The 21,673-nt window shown below is 34.9% G+C and overlaps 1 protein-coding gene across 1 annotated transcript in view; it reads right to left on the reverse strand.

Moving 5' to 3' along the window:
- Nucleotides 1–7,770: 7,770 nt before the first annotated feature.
- Myo31DF (Unconventional myosin ID) overlaps nucleotides 7,771–21,673 on the reverse strand; it is an 83,816-nt gene continuing 69,913 nt past the window's right edge. The window contains exons 6-16 of the mRNA XM_088232494.1: nucleotides 18,470–18,863; nucleotides 17,766–17,923; nucleotides 17,111–17,232; nucleotides 16,257–16,407; nucleotides 15,695–15,841; nucleotides 15,340–15,566; nucleotides 13,947–14,096; nucleotides 12,924–13,121; nucleotides 10,572–10,866; nucleotides 9,122–9,276; nucleotides 7,771–8,297 (exon numbers count right to left, since the gene is read on the reverse strand). Coding sequence (XP_088088620.1) covers nucleotides 8,129–8,297; nucleotides 9,122–9,276; nucleotides 10,572–10,866; nucleotides 12,924–13,121; nucleotides 13,947–14,096; nucleotides 15,340–15,566; nucleotides 15,695–15,841; nucleotides 16,257–16,407; nucleotides 17,111–17,232; nucleotides 17,766–17,923; nucleotides 18,470–18,863 — 2,166 coding nt within the window. The 3' untranslated portion in view covers nucleotides 7,771–8,128. The remainder of the gene's footprint in view (nucleotides 8,298–9,121; nucleotides 9,277–10,571; nucleotides 10,867–12,923; nucleotides 13,122–13,946; nucleotides 14,097–15,339; nucleotides 15,567–15,694; nucleotides 15,842–16,256; nucleotides 16,408–17,110; nucleotides 17,233–17,765; nucleotides 17,924–18,469; nucleotides 18,864–21,673) is intronic.

The raw sequence follows: 21,673 nt of genomic DNA on the forward strand, positions 1-21,673 counted from the left end.
TTTGTTGTACTTGATCATGCCATGTCTTTCTCGGCCTTCCTCGACTTCTACAACCAGACACATTCGCATCATAAATCTTTTTGGCCGTTCTTTCATCATTCATTCGCTCCACATGACCGAACCATCGCAAAAGACCTTTCTTAATTTTGTCGATAATGCTTAACTCAGCCTTGCATTCTGCTCTAATTTCGACATTAGGGCACCTATCATACATTGTTTTTCCGCACATTCGCCTGAGGGATCGCATTTCAACAGCATTCAGTCTACTTTCGTCCCTTTTTTTCCAACTCCATGCTTCGCTTCCATACATTAGGGTTGGTACCAGAACTCCGTTATGAACTGCTAATTTAGCCTCTTGCGATAGACACTTATTTGCTACGACAGACTTTAAGGCACCATTAACTCTGTTACCGGCACTAACCCTCCTTTCAATATCCTTGTCCATATTTCCATCTCTAGTAAACATACTACCCAGATATACAAATTCTTCGACCTGTTTCAAACTATCTCCATTTACTACAATCTTACATTCAGTCATAGTTACATTTCTTTCAAAGACCATGACGTTCGACTTTTGCACATTCATTAGCAAATCACTCTCCTTGCACACTTCGTAAACCTTTGTAACCAAGGATTGCAGTTCCTCTTCGCTGTCAGCTAGGAGGACTGCGTCATCGGCGTACAGAAGGCAACTGACAGTAAGATTACTCATTTTCGCTCCCACATCCATACTTTTCAATTCTCTCATACATTTATCCATGTATATGTTGAATAACCACGGTGACATTACACATCCCTGTTTGACTCCTTTAGGGATGTCAAACCAGGAAGTTAATGACCCATTTACCCTTACACACGCTACACTATCTTTTTACAAGGAAGCAATAGCGCGGACAAGGTTGTCACTCACTCCATACTCCGATAGAACCATCCATAATTTTTTCCTATCAACTCGATCAAATGCTTTTTGCAAATCAACAAAAGCGCAAAAATATTGATAGCGATGAGCGATATTGATTTTTCGGGTTCAAATGATGACCAATTATTTTTCGTTAAAAAGTCATGTTTTTTAACAAGATAATGTCTATTTTGGTTTCACAGCATTTTAGTCAAACATAATATAAAGCCACAAAATACTTCGCAGTTATTTATTACAGTATATATAGTAAAATTGGTTGATTTGATATTACAATTTATTACTTGATAAGTAAAATTATTGTTATTATTTCTAATCATATGTATACAGTATTAAATATGTCTTTAATAACTTATATATTAATTGCTTCACTATCAAAAACCCCACCGCACGCTCCTGATAAACAGGTATAATATAAGAAAGAGAAAAGAAAATATTCTCTAAGAGATGAGAATGTACTTTTTTATTTTATAGTAATTAAAGAAAGGAAATAATAAATATAAAAAAAACAAAAATATTCCTTAAAAGGGCAACAAAATATCTTATGGGAAAAAAGAGTTAATAACTTTAGTTAGAATCCAGGATAGTGCGTGTTTTTTAAAATGAAAATTTTAAAAGCTTGGGATTAACGAAATATTATCAGTAAAAAAATAATTAAAAAATTTGGGCCTATCAAATATGCATGTCTCTGTGCTAGTCTCATTTTACAATGTGGTATTTCTAGCACACGATTCCTTCTTAGACTTGATCTATTTGAGTTACTTGAATTTTGGTTCTTAAATATATATTTTAAACATTGAAAACAATATATTTGTCTAATTTCCAAAAGTTTAGCTTCTGGGAACAATTGGAGAGGGGAAAAGTGCGATTTTTGTGAAGCGTTATTTCTAAGATAAAATTTAGAACAGTTTCTAATGGTTTAATATGGCTGTTAAAGGCTCCCCATCCAATTATTCCATAGAAAAGCGATGACTGTACAAGTGCATAATACACCATTTTAATAGTTTTTAGCTTGGCGTAAATATTCAATCGTTTGAACACGTGGGTTAAATATCTCAGTTTAATTTACTTTAAATAAGTCAACACATGAAAGATTTGAGGAAATGTGGATGTTTAAACACGGGCAGAACAGTCAATATTATGTGGTGTGTAAGGTGGTGACATAAACCAGCCAACGACAGGTCATAAGCGCCGTAAATGCTTAAACTTCCAAATTTACTTCTCAAAAATCCTTTTCCGTCGCAACATGTTTAGATCTAAATAACTCCCTAGAGGGAAGTTCCAGCCAGATTCCCAATATTGTTCAACTTAAAAAAAAGTCGCCGATTTTACATTTCATCATCCAGAACTTTCCCAAAGATTATTTTACTCTGAAAAAAATTGGCAATCTTTTATTTTGTCATCCAGGATTTTTCCCGATGTCTAGAATTTTCCCAAAGATTATTTAACTCCAAAAAGAGTAATCGAACTTACATTTTGTCACCCGGAATTTTCTTCAATATTATCCAAAATAAGTTGGTAACTTTTTATTTCTTCACTTAGGATTTCTCAAGATTGTTATTATTTCATCCCAAAAAGGCTGCTGACTTTTATTTTGTCATTTAGGATTTTTCCACCTAATTTTACCACACGTTCGCCCTAGGGATCGCATTTCATCAGCATTCATAAGAAATAAAATGCACATTTTTGCATGAATTAACACTTTATTAGATTATAAAATGACAGAATCGTAACAGTTTAAGGCACATGAATTTTGTATAGGTACGAATCAAGTTACAATGGCACTTTCTGTATCTTTTGCAAATCCACACTAGACGTCTCATATTCAAATACATACTCATTTTTATCATAAATGAATTGCGGAAAGTATATTAAGTTATTAAATAGTTAAACTATTAAAGAATAAATATTTTGTTATAGTATAGCGAGCTAAACCGCTATTCGGTTGAATAAATAAATAAAATTAAATTAGAGACGCCTAGATTGCAATTGAATTACGGACACACAATAATATATGTACATAATATCCCCGGTAAAACCTAAATGGCAAAATTTGAGAAAACAAGTTAAAAATGTAGTCATTTTTCTAGCTTCATCAACTGATAAAATCTCCTAAATCTTCCAAGATTTCGTTACAAACTTATCATGCATAAAAGTCGACTAAAAGTACTTTTAAAAAAAAAATATTCTGGCGAAAATCATTAATTCCATTCACCAGATATATTTCTAGAAATCTCAACTGTTGGAAACTGTTGAATAAGGAAGACCGGAAAAGACTTTTATCGAGTCAAACATTCAAATCGATTTTTCTCAGAATAGGCCAATAATGAATTTAAAGGATTGTATCAATATATCGACGATGTGTTTATTACAATAGAAGCTTCAAGGCATGATTATTATGGAATAAATCATTTTACAAAATCATTGACGTATGATATACAGACACGTTACTCCTAGCTAGATCTAATCTATGGCAATTATCATGTTGCCTTAGACAATTTGGAAATAAAGAGATGGCAAATCATGATACGCATGCAATTATTCATGGAAGATAGAGATATACATTTCCTTAGTTCATATTTATTTCTGTGAAACTCGTTACTACAGATACGACACTAACTGACAGCTGTCAAAATTTTAAATGATGCACTTAAAAATATCACCTACGTATTCCATAAATTGAATTGAATTTACGAATTAAACGATAAATCTGTTTTGTTTTTTAAAGTTGCGATTAAGCATTTTTCCATCACATCTGATCATGATGAAAGTCTGTTAGAGAATGAAGTAACAAATTGGAATGCCATTTTTTGCGTTTGTAACGTGTCTATTTAATTATACGTCACTGTACAAAATAGAACCCTTATGTACATACAATATTTATCAGCAAATGCGTATTTTTCCTTTTATTTCAAATAATTTAAAACTTACACTGAAATTTTTTTAATACATCAATTTTATATATTAAATATTCATCATTTGTTCCGTAGGATTTGGATGTAAATTAATATAATTATTTAATTGACAAATCACATAACATTACATGTCATTTCATTTTTTGAACAAACAAAAACATGATATTGAAATAAATTCTGTATAAAAATATGAATTTTAAACTTAATACGTAATTTATAATTAATTAAAAAATAATAAAAATAGAATTAACACCTTTCGACATATACAGTTATTTTTTAATTCATATGTATAAAGTTTGTGAAAATAACATTGAAAAATTACCGAGTACTATAAAATAAGATTGAATATTTCTGCAATATTTGGTTTATAAATAGCAATTTTATATCCATTCATTAATTACTGTAACAACATTTTATGCGGGCGGCTTTTCAAATGGTGGGCAGTGAATATAAGATAATATTTCGATGACCTTCATAATGGCAGCTTTACGATATTTTTTAATGCAATTCTTATAAAAACATTAGCACGAAACTTTGGAATTTTTCTATGCTTTTAGAGTATAAAAAAGCGTAGTCAAATACTGGAAGGCTCCATTTCTTAATCTAGAGTGCAGTGTTAGGTACAAACAAATACTGAATCTGTACAATATTTAGGAAAAGAAAAACTAAAGCTACATTGCATTAGAACTAAGTACTATGTTTTGCATACCTACAGGTTTAATATTTAATCTTAAGCAATTGAAGATCTCGTTCTCAAAACATCAAATGTCCAAAACAATATTATTGTGTTTTATTATTCTGTCTGAGTCCATACAACTAATTGTTCCTTCCAAATCAAAAAAAAAAAATCATACGTCCCTCAAATTCACTGTTAAAAATATAACAGATCAATTTGTTTGAATGAACGGAAAATATAATTTAATTAGCATTTCTACCACAATGTGGCGCCACTATCACTCATTATTTGACAGTTCAAAAGGTGTTCTGGATAGTCACGGATAGTCAACTCAATTTTACGTTTTCCCGCTTTTTACGCCGAAATGTTTAGGTCCCATTTTTTTCCATACATTCTCATTCAAATATCCCCCAATTAACGTTTTTCGTAACCCCGGTTTTACGTTGAAAATTTTTCGAAACTCATTCGATCTGTCAAAAGACGCCGATTCGCGCGCCACCGCGTTTGCCAAAAATGGTGAATAAAATCAAGGTAAATAAAAAAATGTGTAAATTGTTGCCTCAAACTACATTCAAAGTAGGTGCAGTGTAATTGACCATTTTGTTTAAGTGTCTAATTTGGACACTTGACTAAATATGCAGTTGACGCATGTTTAGGAAAAATAAAGTCTTTACATCAATAAATTACGATGCGGAAAGTTAAAAAATTTGGCAATAGAATGGACTCTCCTTTTTAGTTTTGAAACGAGAAAGGAGAGAACTTTCTCGGAACTGTTAGACTTATCTATGTTTATGTGGCTTGCAGACCCGACAGTTGGGCCTGGTTGCTGGTTGCGTACTGTGAACCGGTTTGTTTTATAAAATGATTCAACATGACATTGGCAAAAGCATACAATTTATTATGCAAAATTATTTAAAAAAATAAAATAAAAAAAAACCCAATTTGGCAAGAAGATTGTTTGAACAGTTATCATAAAAGTGTGAAACAGTTTTGCCGCGATGTAAATGACAGTTGAAATTCTGCGGTGCTATACTAAAAAAAGTGATACCATATAAATAAAATCTCCCAATATTTTGTGAAAAAATCATTTGATGCAATTTAAAAATTTTATTTTTACGTTTTTAAGGTTAAGTACCTCCATAAAATTATTTAAACATGTTTTTTTAAATTCAATAAAAAACACACATTGTAGTATTGATTGAAAAAATACAAAATATTTTTAATGAAATCATAGGTAAATATGAATAGTTCTCAATTATGATCGTTTTTACAATTTTTCTGCAGTTTTTCATTTCCTCACTTTAGCATTTTCCCCAGTTTAACACTTTTTTATCTTGCTCCCTTGAAAATCGTAAAACAGGGGTTTTACTGTATGTATATTTTTAGCAGTGATTACTGAACATTTTGACAAATCTAAATATGGATAGTTCACAACTATCCAAATTTATGAAAAACTGCTATTTTGATTTCAATCATTTATACTATTCTTCATAGTTTGCACTAAAAACCACAAAGGTCTAAAAACAGCAAATACACACTGACATTTTATTTAATATTGGAATATTCATACAATTTTCAAGCTCTATACAGTGCACTAAAATCATATTATATATTATTTTATTTCATTAAAATACATAAAAATTAAAACAGAAAAATTGTGGTATTCAGTTAAAACACTCTTCTCCTGACATTTGAGTTTTTTAAAACGAGGTCTTCGATTGTGTAACATGCTTACTTTCATAGCACCCGATCTAAATATTTGTCAGGAAAATTATATATTAAATTAATGTCAGTATAATCACAAAAGCTCAACATACATAAATATAAGAACTCGGAACACAATGCTGTCGAGTTCGCCATTCGCATCATCCTTATATCGCTTAATTCAAGCGCATTTCAATCCAATATGGCCATAAAATAACAAAATATAAATTACTAATACTGGCTACAGATAAACTTACACTTAATACTAGAATTTCGTTTTCTTCCCATTCATATTAATTTTATACTGCGTATGAAGCTTTGGCAGTTGTTTTGTCATAAACTCAAGTAAATTTATTAAATTATTAAGTAAATATAGTACAAAATCAAACATAATTTAAATCACACTTTAATCGGACGAAGAATCATTTTTTCGATTAATCTTGTATCTGCCGGCATCTTCCTATCGATACTGCGAAAATATCCCATTTAGGTTAAAACAAATTTGAGTTAATTTTAACTTTTGACATTTAAGTAAATATGTCCGCAGCTATTTGACTTACTGAAAATTCAGCTTAAAACCGGGCCCCTGTCACATTCTATACTTATTATCCATGAGTGACGTCTTCTTCTCTAGCATCTACCCTTCCTCTCTCCGCCGCTGGACGTATGCATCTTCCAGCCGCTTCCACTCGTCTCTGTCTTAACCTGTCCGCATCCAAGCACCACCAGCCACCTGGACGATGCCGTCGGTCCATCACTTCAGTGGCCTTCCGACACTCCTGATATTCGATACTCGTGGCACCCATTTCATGTTCCTCTGTCTAGTCCATTGCCAGATTACAGAGAGCTCCTTTGGGCAGCTTTTCTCGTTCGGCAACGGAGACAAGGAGACTTATGTCCTCAGATGCGGTGTGCGGTATGTGGTGGGCAAGCTGTCTAGTCCATTGCCACTTAAGTTTTGCCACACGACATATGATATCAGGACAGTTAGTTGCATTGTGCTGATTTTTAAGTAGGTTTATAAAAACAGTATGGAGCTGTATTGAAGCTGTGATGTGGAGGTTAAGACAGTTATCGAGTTCATTCATTTTTTAATCTGTTTTCAAGTGCCCAGAGACCTGTTTGTGATTTTCTTTGTATTTCACTCTTTTTTTTAAATGCTCTCTAAGAATGTAATTTTAAAATTATATTTAAATAGCCTATGCTGAAGTGCATTTCAACTATCAACTAATTTAAATGTAATACAATAAATATGTATGTAATTATATATGCGAATATAAATAAAATATTATTAAAATGCATTGAATGATAACAAATCATATGCGTGTATAAAATATGCATCGATAATTTGTAATCGAAAGGTACATAAAAATGTAAGTAACTATGCAATAAGTGTATTGATTAATAAAGACAAGTGTTGACGCAGCATATTTAAAAAAAAAATAACCAAATATGTAGAATTTTCAAAATACAAACAAATCGACAAAATGCCAGATTAAAATTTTACATATCATGCAAAGTTATTATTTTATATTTTATATTTTAAGTAATGATTGGTATTTTATATGCAACAATTTTACTGAGGTAGCATTCCTAACGTTTATATTTCTGATTACAATTATAAAACAATATCAATTACGTTATATAGACTCGTGACATAATAATATACATAGTACGTGAGACAGTTTTACTTAGGGATTTTATCATAATAATAATTTTATTATTTCATTTAAGGTAATATTAGCCAAATCACTAAGCTTATAAAAATTCTGAATCAATACTTATACTAATAGACAGAATTATTAATGTACAAATGGAACATCGTGACCTCGTCATAACCGATCACAAAACAAGTACTTATAATTTGGTGTTGGCGGAATAAAAGTCATTTTGACAGTTTTCTATTTCTCGAGGCAGCTAGACTCGGACCGCATTAGGGTGGTGGTTGATGGTGTTGTGCGTGTGAGAGAAGGGCCCCGGGCCGCCGGAGCCCTGCGCCAGCTGCAGGGGACGCGCCTTGCCCCCCAACATGCAGCGAGTGGTCTCCCCGACCTCCACTTCCACCGACAGGTCACTCCCACGCAACCTGAAGAAGAAACGACTCATTTAGAATAATCAAATTTTTATAGTTACATTGACGGGAGAGTCGCGCATAGGAGGAAAATCAACTTTGCAAAAGGGCTCAGCTTTTTCTGGGCGGATCATGTGACCCCGGGTGAAATCAGATGGTACGAATACTCCGCTCACCACCCCCACCTCTCACTTCATCGCCAATTCGGACAAAATTCTAAACTCACCATTTAAATGCATTACTCAACTTTTTGTCCACCCGAAACTCGACCATAACAAGATATAAGAAGATTCCTTGTCGGGTGCATTGTTTGTAGGTTGCAAAAAACTGTCTTTTATACAAGGTTCGTTTTTACGTTGTTATGTTGATGATTTTCATTCAACGCGTCGCATTGTGAGCGTGCAGAGTCAATACTCCCAAAAGCCCACTCTACCCCAAAATTAATCCCATTTTTTTAATAGTGAGTTATTTAAAACTTTTTGAAATAGCCCCAAAATTGAAATATCAGTATAAATCATGAGAATGCAAATTTTTATTTAAAAAAAAATTGAAATGCCCGTGACTTCTTGATTTTGAGGTACATGAGGTTAAATTTATTTTAAAATCATTGAAAATAGGTTAAAAAATATTGTCAATTTCCACTAATCACAGTTTCTCCAAATTTTCTGGAAGTATATGTACACTATAGTGTAGCAAATCAATTTTATTTTGATGTAATTCCTATTTTATCCATATATTTTTAATTTCCTCAGTTTTACACTTTTTTTCTTGCTCCCTTAAAAAACATAAAAGGGGGTTTTACTGTAGTTTCTCTTGTGTTTGATAATCGGAAGACTTACATGTGGTACCTATTGGCGACCACTCCAACCAGCTCTCCCACCAGGTCCTGGCCGGCTGCGGGGGGCACGAGAGCCACCACCAGGTCGTTGTTGGAGGCCGGGACGCCCAGCACCACCAGCTGGGCGTTGCCGCTCATCACTCGGATCACTCCCAGCTGCGGACAAATAAAATCGTCAGAAAAGGACGGAGGGAACAGTGATAGTTTTAGACACAACATCGCAACCCCAGAAGTACACTGGTATGTCAAAAATGGCCATTTCGCAGGGGAGCAAAAACCAACATTCAAAAATTTATCAATGCTCTTAATTTATATTGACATTATGATGCCCAATTTTTTATGGTATTAGCTATTTGACTGTTAAAATATGAGAAGATATCTGTGGCATCGTAATTACTGTTCTTCTTGATAATTTACTCGATTGATTTCAAAGAATACTGAAGTTTGTGGTATATCTCACTCAAAAAAATCATAAAGTGTTCTCGTAAGAGAAAAAATGTGGTTGAACGGCGTTCATAACTCAAAACAGCCAAATTTAGACTTACGAAAGTGTACTTCTAAGGGTGAGGTTTATTTGAAAATACCTATTAACTCTCTCTTCCCGGTGGGTAGCTAGTACATATTGCATCTAATAACTTTAATCTATATTTATAAAAGGCAATGTTCGAATGGTTCTCTTCGATGGACTCGATAACTATCGGACTGATTTACGTGCGGTTTTCAGATAAATGTACGTCTTTGCCGCGAGAAGGTTTAAAACTCATAAAATCTTCAATTTATTAAGTACAAAAAAAATTAGTTGGCATTTTATCGAAATCGGAGATAAATCACCAATACAGCAGAAAGTTTACCAATGTATGTTGCGTATGTAGTAAAAGAGTGATCCTCATATATAATTGTTTCACACACTCTTTATGTCTCACTCTCGATAATACGGGTATGTTCGGGAGCGAGAGAGACAATTTCACGCATCACACGCGCGAACAGCAAAGTTTCTAGTACTTCTCCCAGATGCCTGTTAGTAGCTTCTCGACTTTTTTAGGGGCGGTTCTTTCGTGCTGTGAGCATGAGCTAATGATTTTTTCATGTTTTTAGCAATCAGATTTAAAATATTATTACTTTTGACTTCAACTATAAATAATTAAAACAATTGCCTATGAATATGAAATTTTTCCCATTTAAAATCTCTCATTTTTTGCATGCGTAATGATTACACAGCACCTTTACGCACATATGATTTTGAGACAGATAAAAAAGGTTAAAACATAGAAGTGCGCGCGCAGTATAAATAAATCCCATAAATAAAATACAGATGATGTATTAATTTATGATTTTTGTATATATTTTTTTAGATAACTCGAAAGTGCTTGTTGGTCGGTAAATAAATATGGTAGAAATAAACCGAGGAGTTTGGCTAGTGTTTTATGTCAAAATTACTATAGATGATATACCTCTGAGATAGGCAGAGGCTTCTTCATCGGCTTGAATGTCTTAGGGTCCAGTTTATAGAGGTGTTCAGCTGTGACCAGCAGACAGCGCTCGGCGACCTTGTTGAAGCGATTGACCTTGTAGAGGCGGCAGGAGAAGAGCGCCTTGGCGGGGGGCTTGAGCGCCGCGAGCGCGCGCGAGTACGTCACGCAAGACGGGTTGTAGCCGCTCTGGGACAGGTAGTCGCCCTGCCAGGAGCGCTGGGCACCCCACTCCGAGCGCCGGCCCTTGAGACACCCGGCTGCCGCTATTTTCATCCTGGGAACAGAAATATGTTGGAGTGAGCGGCAAAAAATTAGCTAAAAAATAAACAAAAACAAAACTAACATTTGAGACATTGTTTCAATTTATGAGGGTACTGGATATTTGTCAATTTTTTTAAAAAGAGTCATCGACACTTTTCTGATCATGTGTTTACAAGAGGAGATCCCAGCAGAATGCTCTTATGAGGTTTACCTGTAATTTGTATTATTTAATACCAAAAACATTTACGACTTTCGCTAAGAGAAATTTCTCTTTTGTGGCCCGAAAAGTGTTCAATGTCCTGGATGAACATATTAAGTTCTCAAAAACGAAAGCAATTTTCAGAAGAAGTGTACAAGTTTGGATTTTGTCTGAGGGAAAAGACCATTGCAGGAGACTGCTGCGAGATATCGCATAGACTTATGTACTATTAAGCTGGTTGTCCAGATCTTTATTAAAATGTATGTTTATGTAATAATTTTTATTTGTAATATTCTTTAATAATATGCACGCTTCCACATTCTATTATATTGTATCCCAACACAACACAGAAGAATGCGTAGATTTTTTTAGTTCGGCATCTGTCAATGTCTGTGTTTTGAAATATCATAAACCTTGCGATCAAAAATAAACTGGAATTGGTCAAAAAAATGCAAAATTTTAATTTTCAATAAAATTCTTTATCATCCTCTTCAAAATACTCGCCATTTGCGACGATGCGTTGATGCAAACACTAAATACAATTGCCCATGTACTTTTCATAGGCCTGCAGAGGTATGGCCTTCGGCTCTGGCAGTGAATTCTTTTTTATGGCATCAATGTTCCTCTTAATAGCAATTTTAGTCTTGGGAAAAGAAAAAAGTCAGACCGGGCTTGGTCTGGAGAATACGGTGCTTGGCTGATGACATTAGTCGAATTTTTGGCCAAAAACTCCGAATTGATCAGCTCTGTATGAGATGGCGTATTATTGTGGTGTAAAATCTGTCCAGTAATGAGAACCTTCAGCCCTATGGGAAATTGGATGCAAAAAATGATTTCTTGAGCGCGGTAAAAATTATAGTATTAAATTATACGGTAAATATTCTGAAAAATGTAAGAATTTTTTTTTAAAAATAAAAATGCACTACTTTGAATGACGTCACTGGTTCATATGAACCATCCAATGATATGAGAGCTTTAAAGGATATCCGGTTTGGTCACCGTAAACGAACCAATCGGAAGAACTGTCATAGAAAAACCTCTGACAACACACGTGGAGTTATTTCAGAAATACAAAACTTTAAAAATTCATAGCGCTGATAATACGATATATAAAAAAAAATTTTTGGATTTAAAACTTTTAATATTCTATTAAGAAATAAAAAATAAAAAAAAGACACTGAACGTCCTCATTCTCAGCTGCTTTTGGATAAAATTCAGTGTTTTTGGGATTAGGCAGGCAGCGTCGCGTTTCATATGAGATGTTCAATAACACAGCAAGCTCTCGGATTGGTAAACATCGATTTTTCAACACGATTTGCTTTGCCGATTCGACATTGTTAGTATGTTAATCCTCATCTAAGCAATTCACGAACGTCTCCGAACCTCTTCATTAGTGTGCCCGTGTTTTCGACATTCACGATTTTTCAAAGGTTTTATTCAACAATTTCAATGATTTGGCACACGAATTTCATAAGCAACATTAAATTTGAGGCACGCTCGTTGTTCCAATTTTTTATCCATTGTATAAATCGCCACAAACAAAATTTTTGACTCACTCAAACAGACGCTGACAGAATACTGAAAATTCGATCGCCGTCAAACTTTGACAGATTGTCAAAAAAAGTGTTGCCAACGTGGCTGCATAAAAAATACCGATTGATGCAGCGCAGTTTATTTTTGATCATATGGTAAGTTTGTATATTGGTTGAATTATGACAAAGCACACACAAAAAAAGTCGTGCAGTAACTAAGCGACAGTTACGCATTAAAAACCAAACAAAAAAGATTACGAAATTAAAACACTGAATTATCTCTGTTATGGAAAATTTATCTATTCCAAACTATTGAACAGCATCATAAGTAATAATTACTTGAGTTGCGGCCACTGATCCCGAGGGACCGGCTTGAGGAGCAGCCAGGCCTTCCAGCGGCGGTGGGCGGCCTGCAGGAGCCCCACGGGGAGCCCCCGTGGGGCGGGGCTGGGCCAGCTGGACGGGGGCAGAGCCCCGTTGCGACTGCTCTTAAGTCTGCGCTGGAGCTCGGCGATGTACTGCCTTCTCTTGTGGTTTCTGGGAACAAACGAAATTGATTGATTTTGTAAAATTTCGAATTTCGATTTTGAACATTGTTGGCGAGTATTCTCTCGAAACAACAGCAATGATTTAATAATTAAAATAAAGTCAATTGTAAGACTAACGACAATGATTTTTATTTTGGAATGAATTTGATTAAATTATTTTTTCACTGAAAAAATCATGAAAATATAACAATTTTTTTTTTTTAACTGAGTGTTCTTTAACACTCAATCAAAACTTTGTATGTTTACTAATTAGATAAAAACGGAATATCTTTTTCCAAGGGGGATATGTTCCATGCAGTCCCGTGTGAAAAATCATACTAAAAAAAGAACAATGGTGTATAGGCTCCTTGTATAAAAATCTATTCGGAATTTTATTTATTTTTATTATTTAATATTATTGTACCCTAATTTTATTAAAAAATGTAACATAACAACAAAATACTTTAAACAAATTATAACACAGATAATTTGATATCACTATCATATGCCTAGTAAATAAAAGAGTGATGTAGATAATTCGACAAATATTATACTAATTATATTACTATTAGGCATTGTTAAATTAATGTTGAAAATGTTTTTTTAATTAAATTTTTGCACCGTTTTATTTTGAAATCGTGTATCGTAAGGATTCTGGTGTAAAGTAAATTAAAGTATGCTTAGAAAATACTTTAATATTCTACAGCATTGTAGATAGATAAACAATAAATAGGAAGGGTCCAAGCACAGTTCCCTTGTTATTTTCTTGAGTTTTACTATGTATGTTTCTCTGTTCACAATTATGTTTATTAATTGTGTTAAATGAAATATTTACCTCCAAGCACGTGCAATAACCATAGCAGCTTTGAGCTTCTTGTAGTGCATCCTGGCCAGAGCACCTCTCCACTGCTTCTGCAGGAGTATCACTATACTGGGGAGTAGAGCAGCTCGAGCTGCTTCCAGGGCGTGTAAAGTCTTCGCACTCCTGAAATGTTGCAAATCGCGAATTCAGTTAAATAAGAGCAATTTTAAAATGACAAATATAGTAAGAGAAAGTTAGAAAATAACAGAAAAAAAAAATCGATTCCGAACAATAGATGATATTCTTTCTTTTCTTCCTCAGCCTTCATCTTTCCACTACTGGATATAGGACTCTTCCATACCCTTCGATCCTTGTCTGTTGTTTGCTATTAGCAGCCATTTCGTTCCCCCCACAGCGGTTATATTTCTTTTGAGGTATTCCGATGACTGGCTCCGTTTCAGAACTCTAGGAGTTCATATTGTGGCGTCCTGCCTTGCGACATGCCCTGCCCGTTGCCACTTTAACTTTATTATATGATCCATAATATCCTCCACTTTGGTTCAGCAACTAATTTCATAATTTGTAATTCTATCTTTTAAGCTTATACCAAGCATGGACCAATCCATAGATGGTTGAGTGCATTTGAGCCTTTTTGCATTTTTCTTTGTATGTTTACCGTTTGGTAAAAGAACTTTACTACTTTGCATGAACATAATTTGACATACAGTAACTATATAAAATATCTTTTGTAAGAATAAAATAATTATCTTTGAATTTTAAACATTTGTAGGGTTCATAGTCCATAATCGATGATACACACATGCTAAAACGTTTCACATGAAATAGTGTGATGACCGAATAATGCAATGTCATCATTTTCTGAAGAATCCAATATCAGTATTGGACATGAAATCGGGGGCATCGTTGTGCAGTACATTCGCATCGTCCCTACCATGAAGAAATGAACTAAATTACAGAGGAATGTGGTTTATAAAGAGACCACAGGACCCAACGCCAGTCAGTCGGCCCAACAAGTTCAGTTCTGTCAGTCAGTCCAGCTCGACGATGTCACACAGTTCCAGCATGTAGTTCCTTATCGCCATTACACTCGTGCGACATAATTCGTTATTTATTTGCCAAGTAATTAATCAGCATTCAAACCGCAACCACGTCTTCTCTGTCAATATCTAACCGGGGAAGGAACCCCAACCGACCCTTAACTACCTAAATCCTACACATTTGGTAACTTTTTCATTAACATATTTTATTTTGTATGACTTGGAACAAAAATAGGGTATGCAGTAAAAAAAAAGTTGACATGACAGACAAAAACTGGGGTCACTTTTGGATTCAGATGCCATCACGCCAAATCAGATCTTAGTCAATGAAATTAGTGTTTCCCAGTGTAATATATGTTTGTCCTTGCCTGATGAACAGCTTGGTGTGCCCGTACTGGACGTCGGTGATGTTGCGGTCTCTCAGCAGCACCATGACCCCCTCCCGGTCGCTGCCCTGGCGGAAGTTGGGCCATGTGAACTGCGACAGCATCTTGTAGCGCTTCAGGAAGCGGTCGTAGCGCTGGCGGTTGGCGAACCCGGCTCTCCTCACGCGAACGTTCTCCACCAGACCGAGGTACGCCACTTGGTGAGCAACCTGGTAAGAGAAAATATAGTGAGATTACTTGCTTAGAGAATAAGAGCTGTCAGTGACTAATTTTCTTTCTAAGTTCAGAGCTAATTTTTTTTATTTGTCAATAAACTATCAAAATAAGCCAAACTCACCAGTTGTCTGTCCCATATAGCCGGACTCTGGATCGGGTTTGGCTTGACGCAACGCACGTAGAATGGCTCCTTAGTCTGCAGATCTGTCACCAGTGCCGACATGGAGCCGCGGAAGAGAGATGCGGCAGACGGAGGTCGCTTGGACGTCTGAAAAGAGGGATTTATTTAAACAACAGGCTGGGAGAGAAACATTTTAAAATTGTTCAAAGAGAGCAGATCAGATGTTCCAACTTACACACCATCGAAAGGTTTATCATTTCTCAAATCAGAGCTTCTGCACGCCATGTACACATCTGGGCCGCGATTAAAAATGCTATATTCATCGGTAAATATCGAGGTGGTGTAAAGTAAACTCGATGTTTATGCGCAAAAATGTGTATATTTGAATTAAAATATAAATTATCTTTGTCGGTAATAAATTGAACATGTTTAGAAAGTGAAATTGTATCCATTTTCTATTTTTCATAGAGATGTTTTAATTTCACTTTGTAGATAAATATTAACTTCACCCCTTATAGATTGGAATATTTTTCTCAAGATCAAGTGATCTACAGCTCTTTACCTGTTGAATGTGTGTCGCCCCTTCGGGCCACATATCCTGCAGGCTCTGGTTGGTGGAAGAATGCAGAAGCCTCTTCAAGTCCTGCCAAAGAGCATCTTTGTTCTTGTCCATGAAGCCTTTGATGCTGTAAGTCACATCGCCAGCGTAGTGTCTGAAAATAAAAGTGACTCTGTGATTTATCTTACTCTCATGGAAATCAAATGGTGTACTGTACGAGCAGATAAATTACTTCGCTATTGAACATAATAACAACCAACGGCGCTGACTATTATACTGTTAGGAAGGTTATTGATTATATAGATGTCATTTATGGATACCTACAAATCAAACACATTAAAGCTCACGGTGGAGTTTTAGTCCTTACACTTATGTATGGAAGTGAAAAATGGAACTGGCAGAGGAAATGTGAAAGCAGAGTGAACGCATTCACATGCAATCTCTTGCACAAATGTGTGGGAAATCAATGAAATTTAAATCTAAGACAGGCATAATTGATAAGATCAAGAAAGGGCCACTAAGATGGTTTGGTCATGCAGAAAGAACGGATGACGACATAATGGTAAAACAGATATATTTGGCGAGAATGAATGGTAACGTAGGAGGAGGACGACCGAGAAAAAGGTGGCTTGATCAAATAAACCAAAATTTCATGTCTGGTCATGTCAAAAGCAGACACAATCGAAGGGCACGTATGACACGATGTGGATGAATGTGGAAGAAGCTAGGAATGTATCTCGGGTTATACATGTGTGACGGTCTATCCTCTCCGCCCACCCCTACGGAGAAGTGCAATGATGGGAGCATCTGGTGTCTCGGTAAAGATGGATTAGTGAATAATTTTAGTATAAACTTACGTGATTCTAAAATGTTCCTTGTGCTTGAGGGCTTTGTCAGTAGGAAGCAGCTGTCGGGAAGTGTAATGTGCATGTTGAGCCAGTCGGGAGTCTAAAGCTCCCAGTAATACTTCATCTGATACCTAGAACATTGCGTAAACCAACTACTTAACACAATTTGAGCCCAACATGTGGATCGTAAAATTATACATATGTGCGTATTTATTTTTACATCATAATCATTCCCCTTTCCATACCCAGAGGTGCATAAAAAAATTAAATCAATATTTCAAGTGCAACTTTTCAGAAATCAAACCCAGGACCTTGAGGGTGGTAGGCAAAGGCGCCAACCATATGAGGTGGACTTATCTTCACTCAATTTCCCCTTCCAGGATTTTTGTCCGAGAGCACCCATCGAGTCAAAAACATTCGCTCAGGGTTTGGATCAGAGGTTTTTTCGCATAATGGATTAAATAAATGTTATTCCAATTGATTGATAGAGTAATTAAATTATGTGTCAAAAGGGCCGACATTTTTGCTTGGATATAGACAAGTGATCGTTCGGGTAATGCTTACACTTAGTTTGACATTCGGCTGTGAAATTTTAGCTGTTTTTCAATGGAATAATTAGTTTCTCTCGAAGGCATAGGATAGAATTGAGCGGAGGAGTTGTTACCTGTGTCGGATTAAGACACGCTTCATCCATGATGGAAATAATGCCCTTGTGGGGGGCGTCGACTAGTTCACAGATTACTCGGTTGTTGAAATATTGCACGGGGGTCCACTGAATACCTTCACGCTGGTATTCCTCTTGTTCTTGCCTTAATACCAATTCTGAAAAAAAAAAAACATTTGAAAAAAAACAAACAAAACAGTTTAAGAGCTGAAACCTATATTTATGCAGGTGAGATTCATCTAATTTAATTATTTCACCTACATACTAAGCAACGCCTGAAAATCTTATTTTTTCAATGACGGGTCATAAGCCGAGTATATACCTAGACTTTAATATTACCTTCTCTAAAATGTTCTTCATCTCTGTTGTAATATGATAGTATTAACAACTTCCCAGAGAGTTAAATCCAGTCCTCGTCGACAAAAATTCGGAAAAACTCAAAATATTGTTGATAAATTCACCTGGTCCATGGAGAAGCATAGAAATTTAAAAAATAAGATTTTCAGGCGTTGCCTAAGGTTTCAGCTCTTTAACTTCACAAAGATCAACAGATGAAAGAATCGAAGGAATATAGATGTTCAAATATGGGCAGAATGATGAATGTTACACGGTGTGTAAAATGGCCACTTAAACCAGCCAATGACAGGTCATAAGCCCTGTAGATGCCTAGACTAGTTAATAAGAAATATTAATAAAATACTCACCAATAAATAACTGCTGAAGCTTCTCATTACAATAATTGATACAGAACTGCTCAAAACTATTAGTTTCAAATATCTCAAATCCGTAGATGTCTAGCACCCCGATGAGCAGATTCTTATATGCACTCTTCGGGACTTCAATGGCCTTGTTAATTCTTGTGACGATCCAGGTGAAGAGGCGGTCGTACACGGCTTTGGTCAGGGCATCTCTCGTGTAGCCGGCGTCGGTCACGTTGTGCTCCTTGCTGACCAGCTCTCCGCCGGCGGACAGCACTCTCCCCACGAGGGCGGACTTGAGAGCCGACTCGGTCACCCCGAGGGCGCGGCAACACGGGCCCAGGGGACCCCCGACCTTGAGGTCGGACTCACTGTTGCCGGAGGAGAAAGTCAGCTCGCCCTGGAAACGAGAGAAATGATAATGATTTAGTGGATTTTAAAAGATTTGATTGCAGGAAGAAAAAACAGGTCACTCAAATTTACGAGGTATTAGAATTAAGGTAACATTTTAAGATATAAATAAACAAACCTATATGGTGTACCACAGGGAAAGGTTTTAGGACCAGTACTATTTCTACTATACATTAACAACCTTTTACATATGGAAAAACTACATGTTTTGCGAATGGTACTGTTGCCATATTTTAGATCGCCATCGTATACGATGCTGTTGAAGTAAGAAGGTGTTTTAAATGCTACAGATTCAATCATAAGGAAAGTGAATGCAATCGTGAGCATCCCACTTGCCCGAAATGTATGGGCGACCACAAAAGTAGGGAGTGTAAAGAACCCGCAGGAAATGAAAAATGCATCAATTGCACTACGGCAAAAAATTTACTAAAACTTAATATAGACACAAACCATGCAGCATGGAGTTACGACTGCGCAGTTTATAAGAAAAAGATTGAAAACGAAAAAAATAAATATTCTTTTTTATAAAAAAATACCAAAGTGAAATAATACTATATATGAACATAGAAAGTCTTATTTCGCACCACGAAGAAGTACAAATATTACTGGAAAAATCTAAACCGCTGATGTTAATGTTAAGTGAAACCCATGTTACGGAAGACATACAAGATTTTGAAATAAATTATAAAGGGTATACTACAGTAAGGTGTGACTCAAATAGCAGACATACAGGAGGGGTAATAATAATTATCAAACAAGGAATCATATTTGATGAAGTGACTAATGAATCGTACGAGAGAGAGTACTGGATATTAGGAATAAAGATTAGAAAAGGACCGAGAAAGGGATATTACTGTGTAATATACAGATCACCAAATTCAAGTGCTAAAAAATTCCTAGAATATTTTGATGAATGGTGCCAAAATGTGCTGATAGAAAAAAATATTAATGTGATTGCAGGTGACTTCAACATAAATCTAAATCAAAGTAATGATACCTATACCAAAAAGGTACTGAAAATAATACGACAAAACGGTATGAAACAACTAGTAACAAATGATACAAGAGTTACAGAGACATCCTCAACTTTAATTGACTATGTTATAAGTAATGATTTTAATCTGAATGTAAAAATAGTTGACGATTATAAGATCACGGACCACAATACAATTGAAATAGGATTAGAAGGCTTTAAACAAGATAATATTCATGGATGTAAATACATAAAAAACTTCAAATGTTATGATAAAGTATCTTTTCTGAAAAAATTAGAAGAAAATCAATGGTCAAACTTGAGCGAACTTTCATTCGAAGAAAAAGTTGATAAAATGATACAGTTCATTGAAAAAACTGTCAATACAGTTATACCAGAAATGAAAATAATAAACAAACCGTACAACAAATGGTACTCTAAAGACTTAAAAATAATGCGAATGGAAAGAGATAAGTACTATAAATTAACAAAGCTCACGGGAAGCCACATAGACTGGGAAAACTATAAAAAAAGTAGAAACAAATATGTCAAAGCACTAAAAGAAAACAAAAATAATTATTATGTTTGTAAAATCGAAAAAAGCAAAAATAACTCAAAAGGATTGTGGAAAAATATTAAAGGTATGATCAAAAGTGAACCAATTACCAATATTGATGAAAATATAGAATTTCCAAAGGACTTGGGAGACGACAGAAGCTTGGCAAATCGTTTTAACACCTACTATATAAAAAGCATAATTGAAATAAATGAGAGTATTCCGGTGGAAGAAGCAGAACAAAATAATAATGTGCATTTATATAATGACTTTGCTTTTGAAGAAATATGTGAACAAAAATTACTCGCTATTCTAAAATCTATGACATCCAAGGCAAGTCCCGATGGAATAACCATAAATTTGATGTGTGATGCTTTTGCTGTAATTGGAAAAACTTTTGTAGAAATAATTAATGAATCACTTAAAACAGGAGTTTTTCCGGAGAAGTGGAAGATATCTACAGTAGTTCCCATACCAAAAATAAAACAACCAAAAAAATGTGATGATTTTAGACCTATAAATACTCTACCAAAATATGAACAAGTTCTGGAAAAAGTAGTAAAGATGCAGCTTACAAAATTTTTAGATGTAAATAATATTTTATGTGATCAACAATCGGGATTTAGGTTTAAAAATTCATGTGAAATGGCCCTTAATATTGTTATAGATGACTGGAAAGAGAACATCGATAAAAATAAATATGTAGTTGCAGTGTTTTTAGATTTTAAAAGAGCGTTCGAAACTATTGACCGAAATATAATCATTAAAAAAATAAAAAATATTGGTATTAAAAACACGGAAATAAAATGGTTTGAAAATTACCTCAACAATCGCATGCAAATGACAAAGGTTAATAATGAAACGTCAGATCAACAAAAAAATGATTTGGGAGTTCCACAAGGATCTGTTCTGGGACCACTATTGTTTATTTTGTACATAAATGATATGACTTTAACATTGTCTGATTGCCAAGTTCGACTTTTTGCAGATGATACCTTAATTTATGTAGCTGATAACGAATATGATTCAGCAATAAGGAAAATAAATGCAGAATTAAAAACAGTCTCCAAATGGCTTAAAGCAAATAAGCTAAAACTAAATGTAGGAAAAACAAAATGTATGATAATGGGTAAGAAACGCTGTTTTAACAGTGGTCACAGTGTTGAATTAGATGGAGAAGTTCTTGAGAATGTTGAAAGCATAAAATATCTAGGAGTTTGGATTGACTCTAAATTATCTTTTTCAAAAAATGCAGACTATACGAGTAAGA

Source organism: Micrasema longulum, unplaced genomic scaffold, assembly GCF_059751315.1.
Source record: "Micrasema longulum isolate JH-2025_06_02 unplaced genomic scaffold, ASM5975131v1 h1tg000988l, whole genome shotgun sequence".
Lineage (NCBI taxonomy): Eukaryota > Metazoa > Arthropoda > Insecta > Trichoptera > Brachycentridae > Micrasema > Micrasema longulum.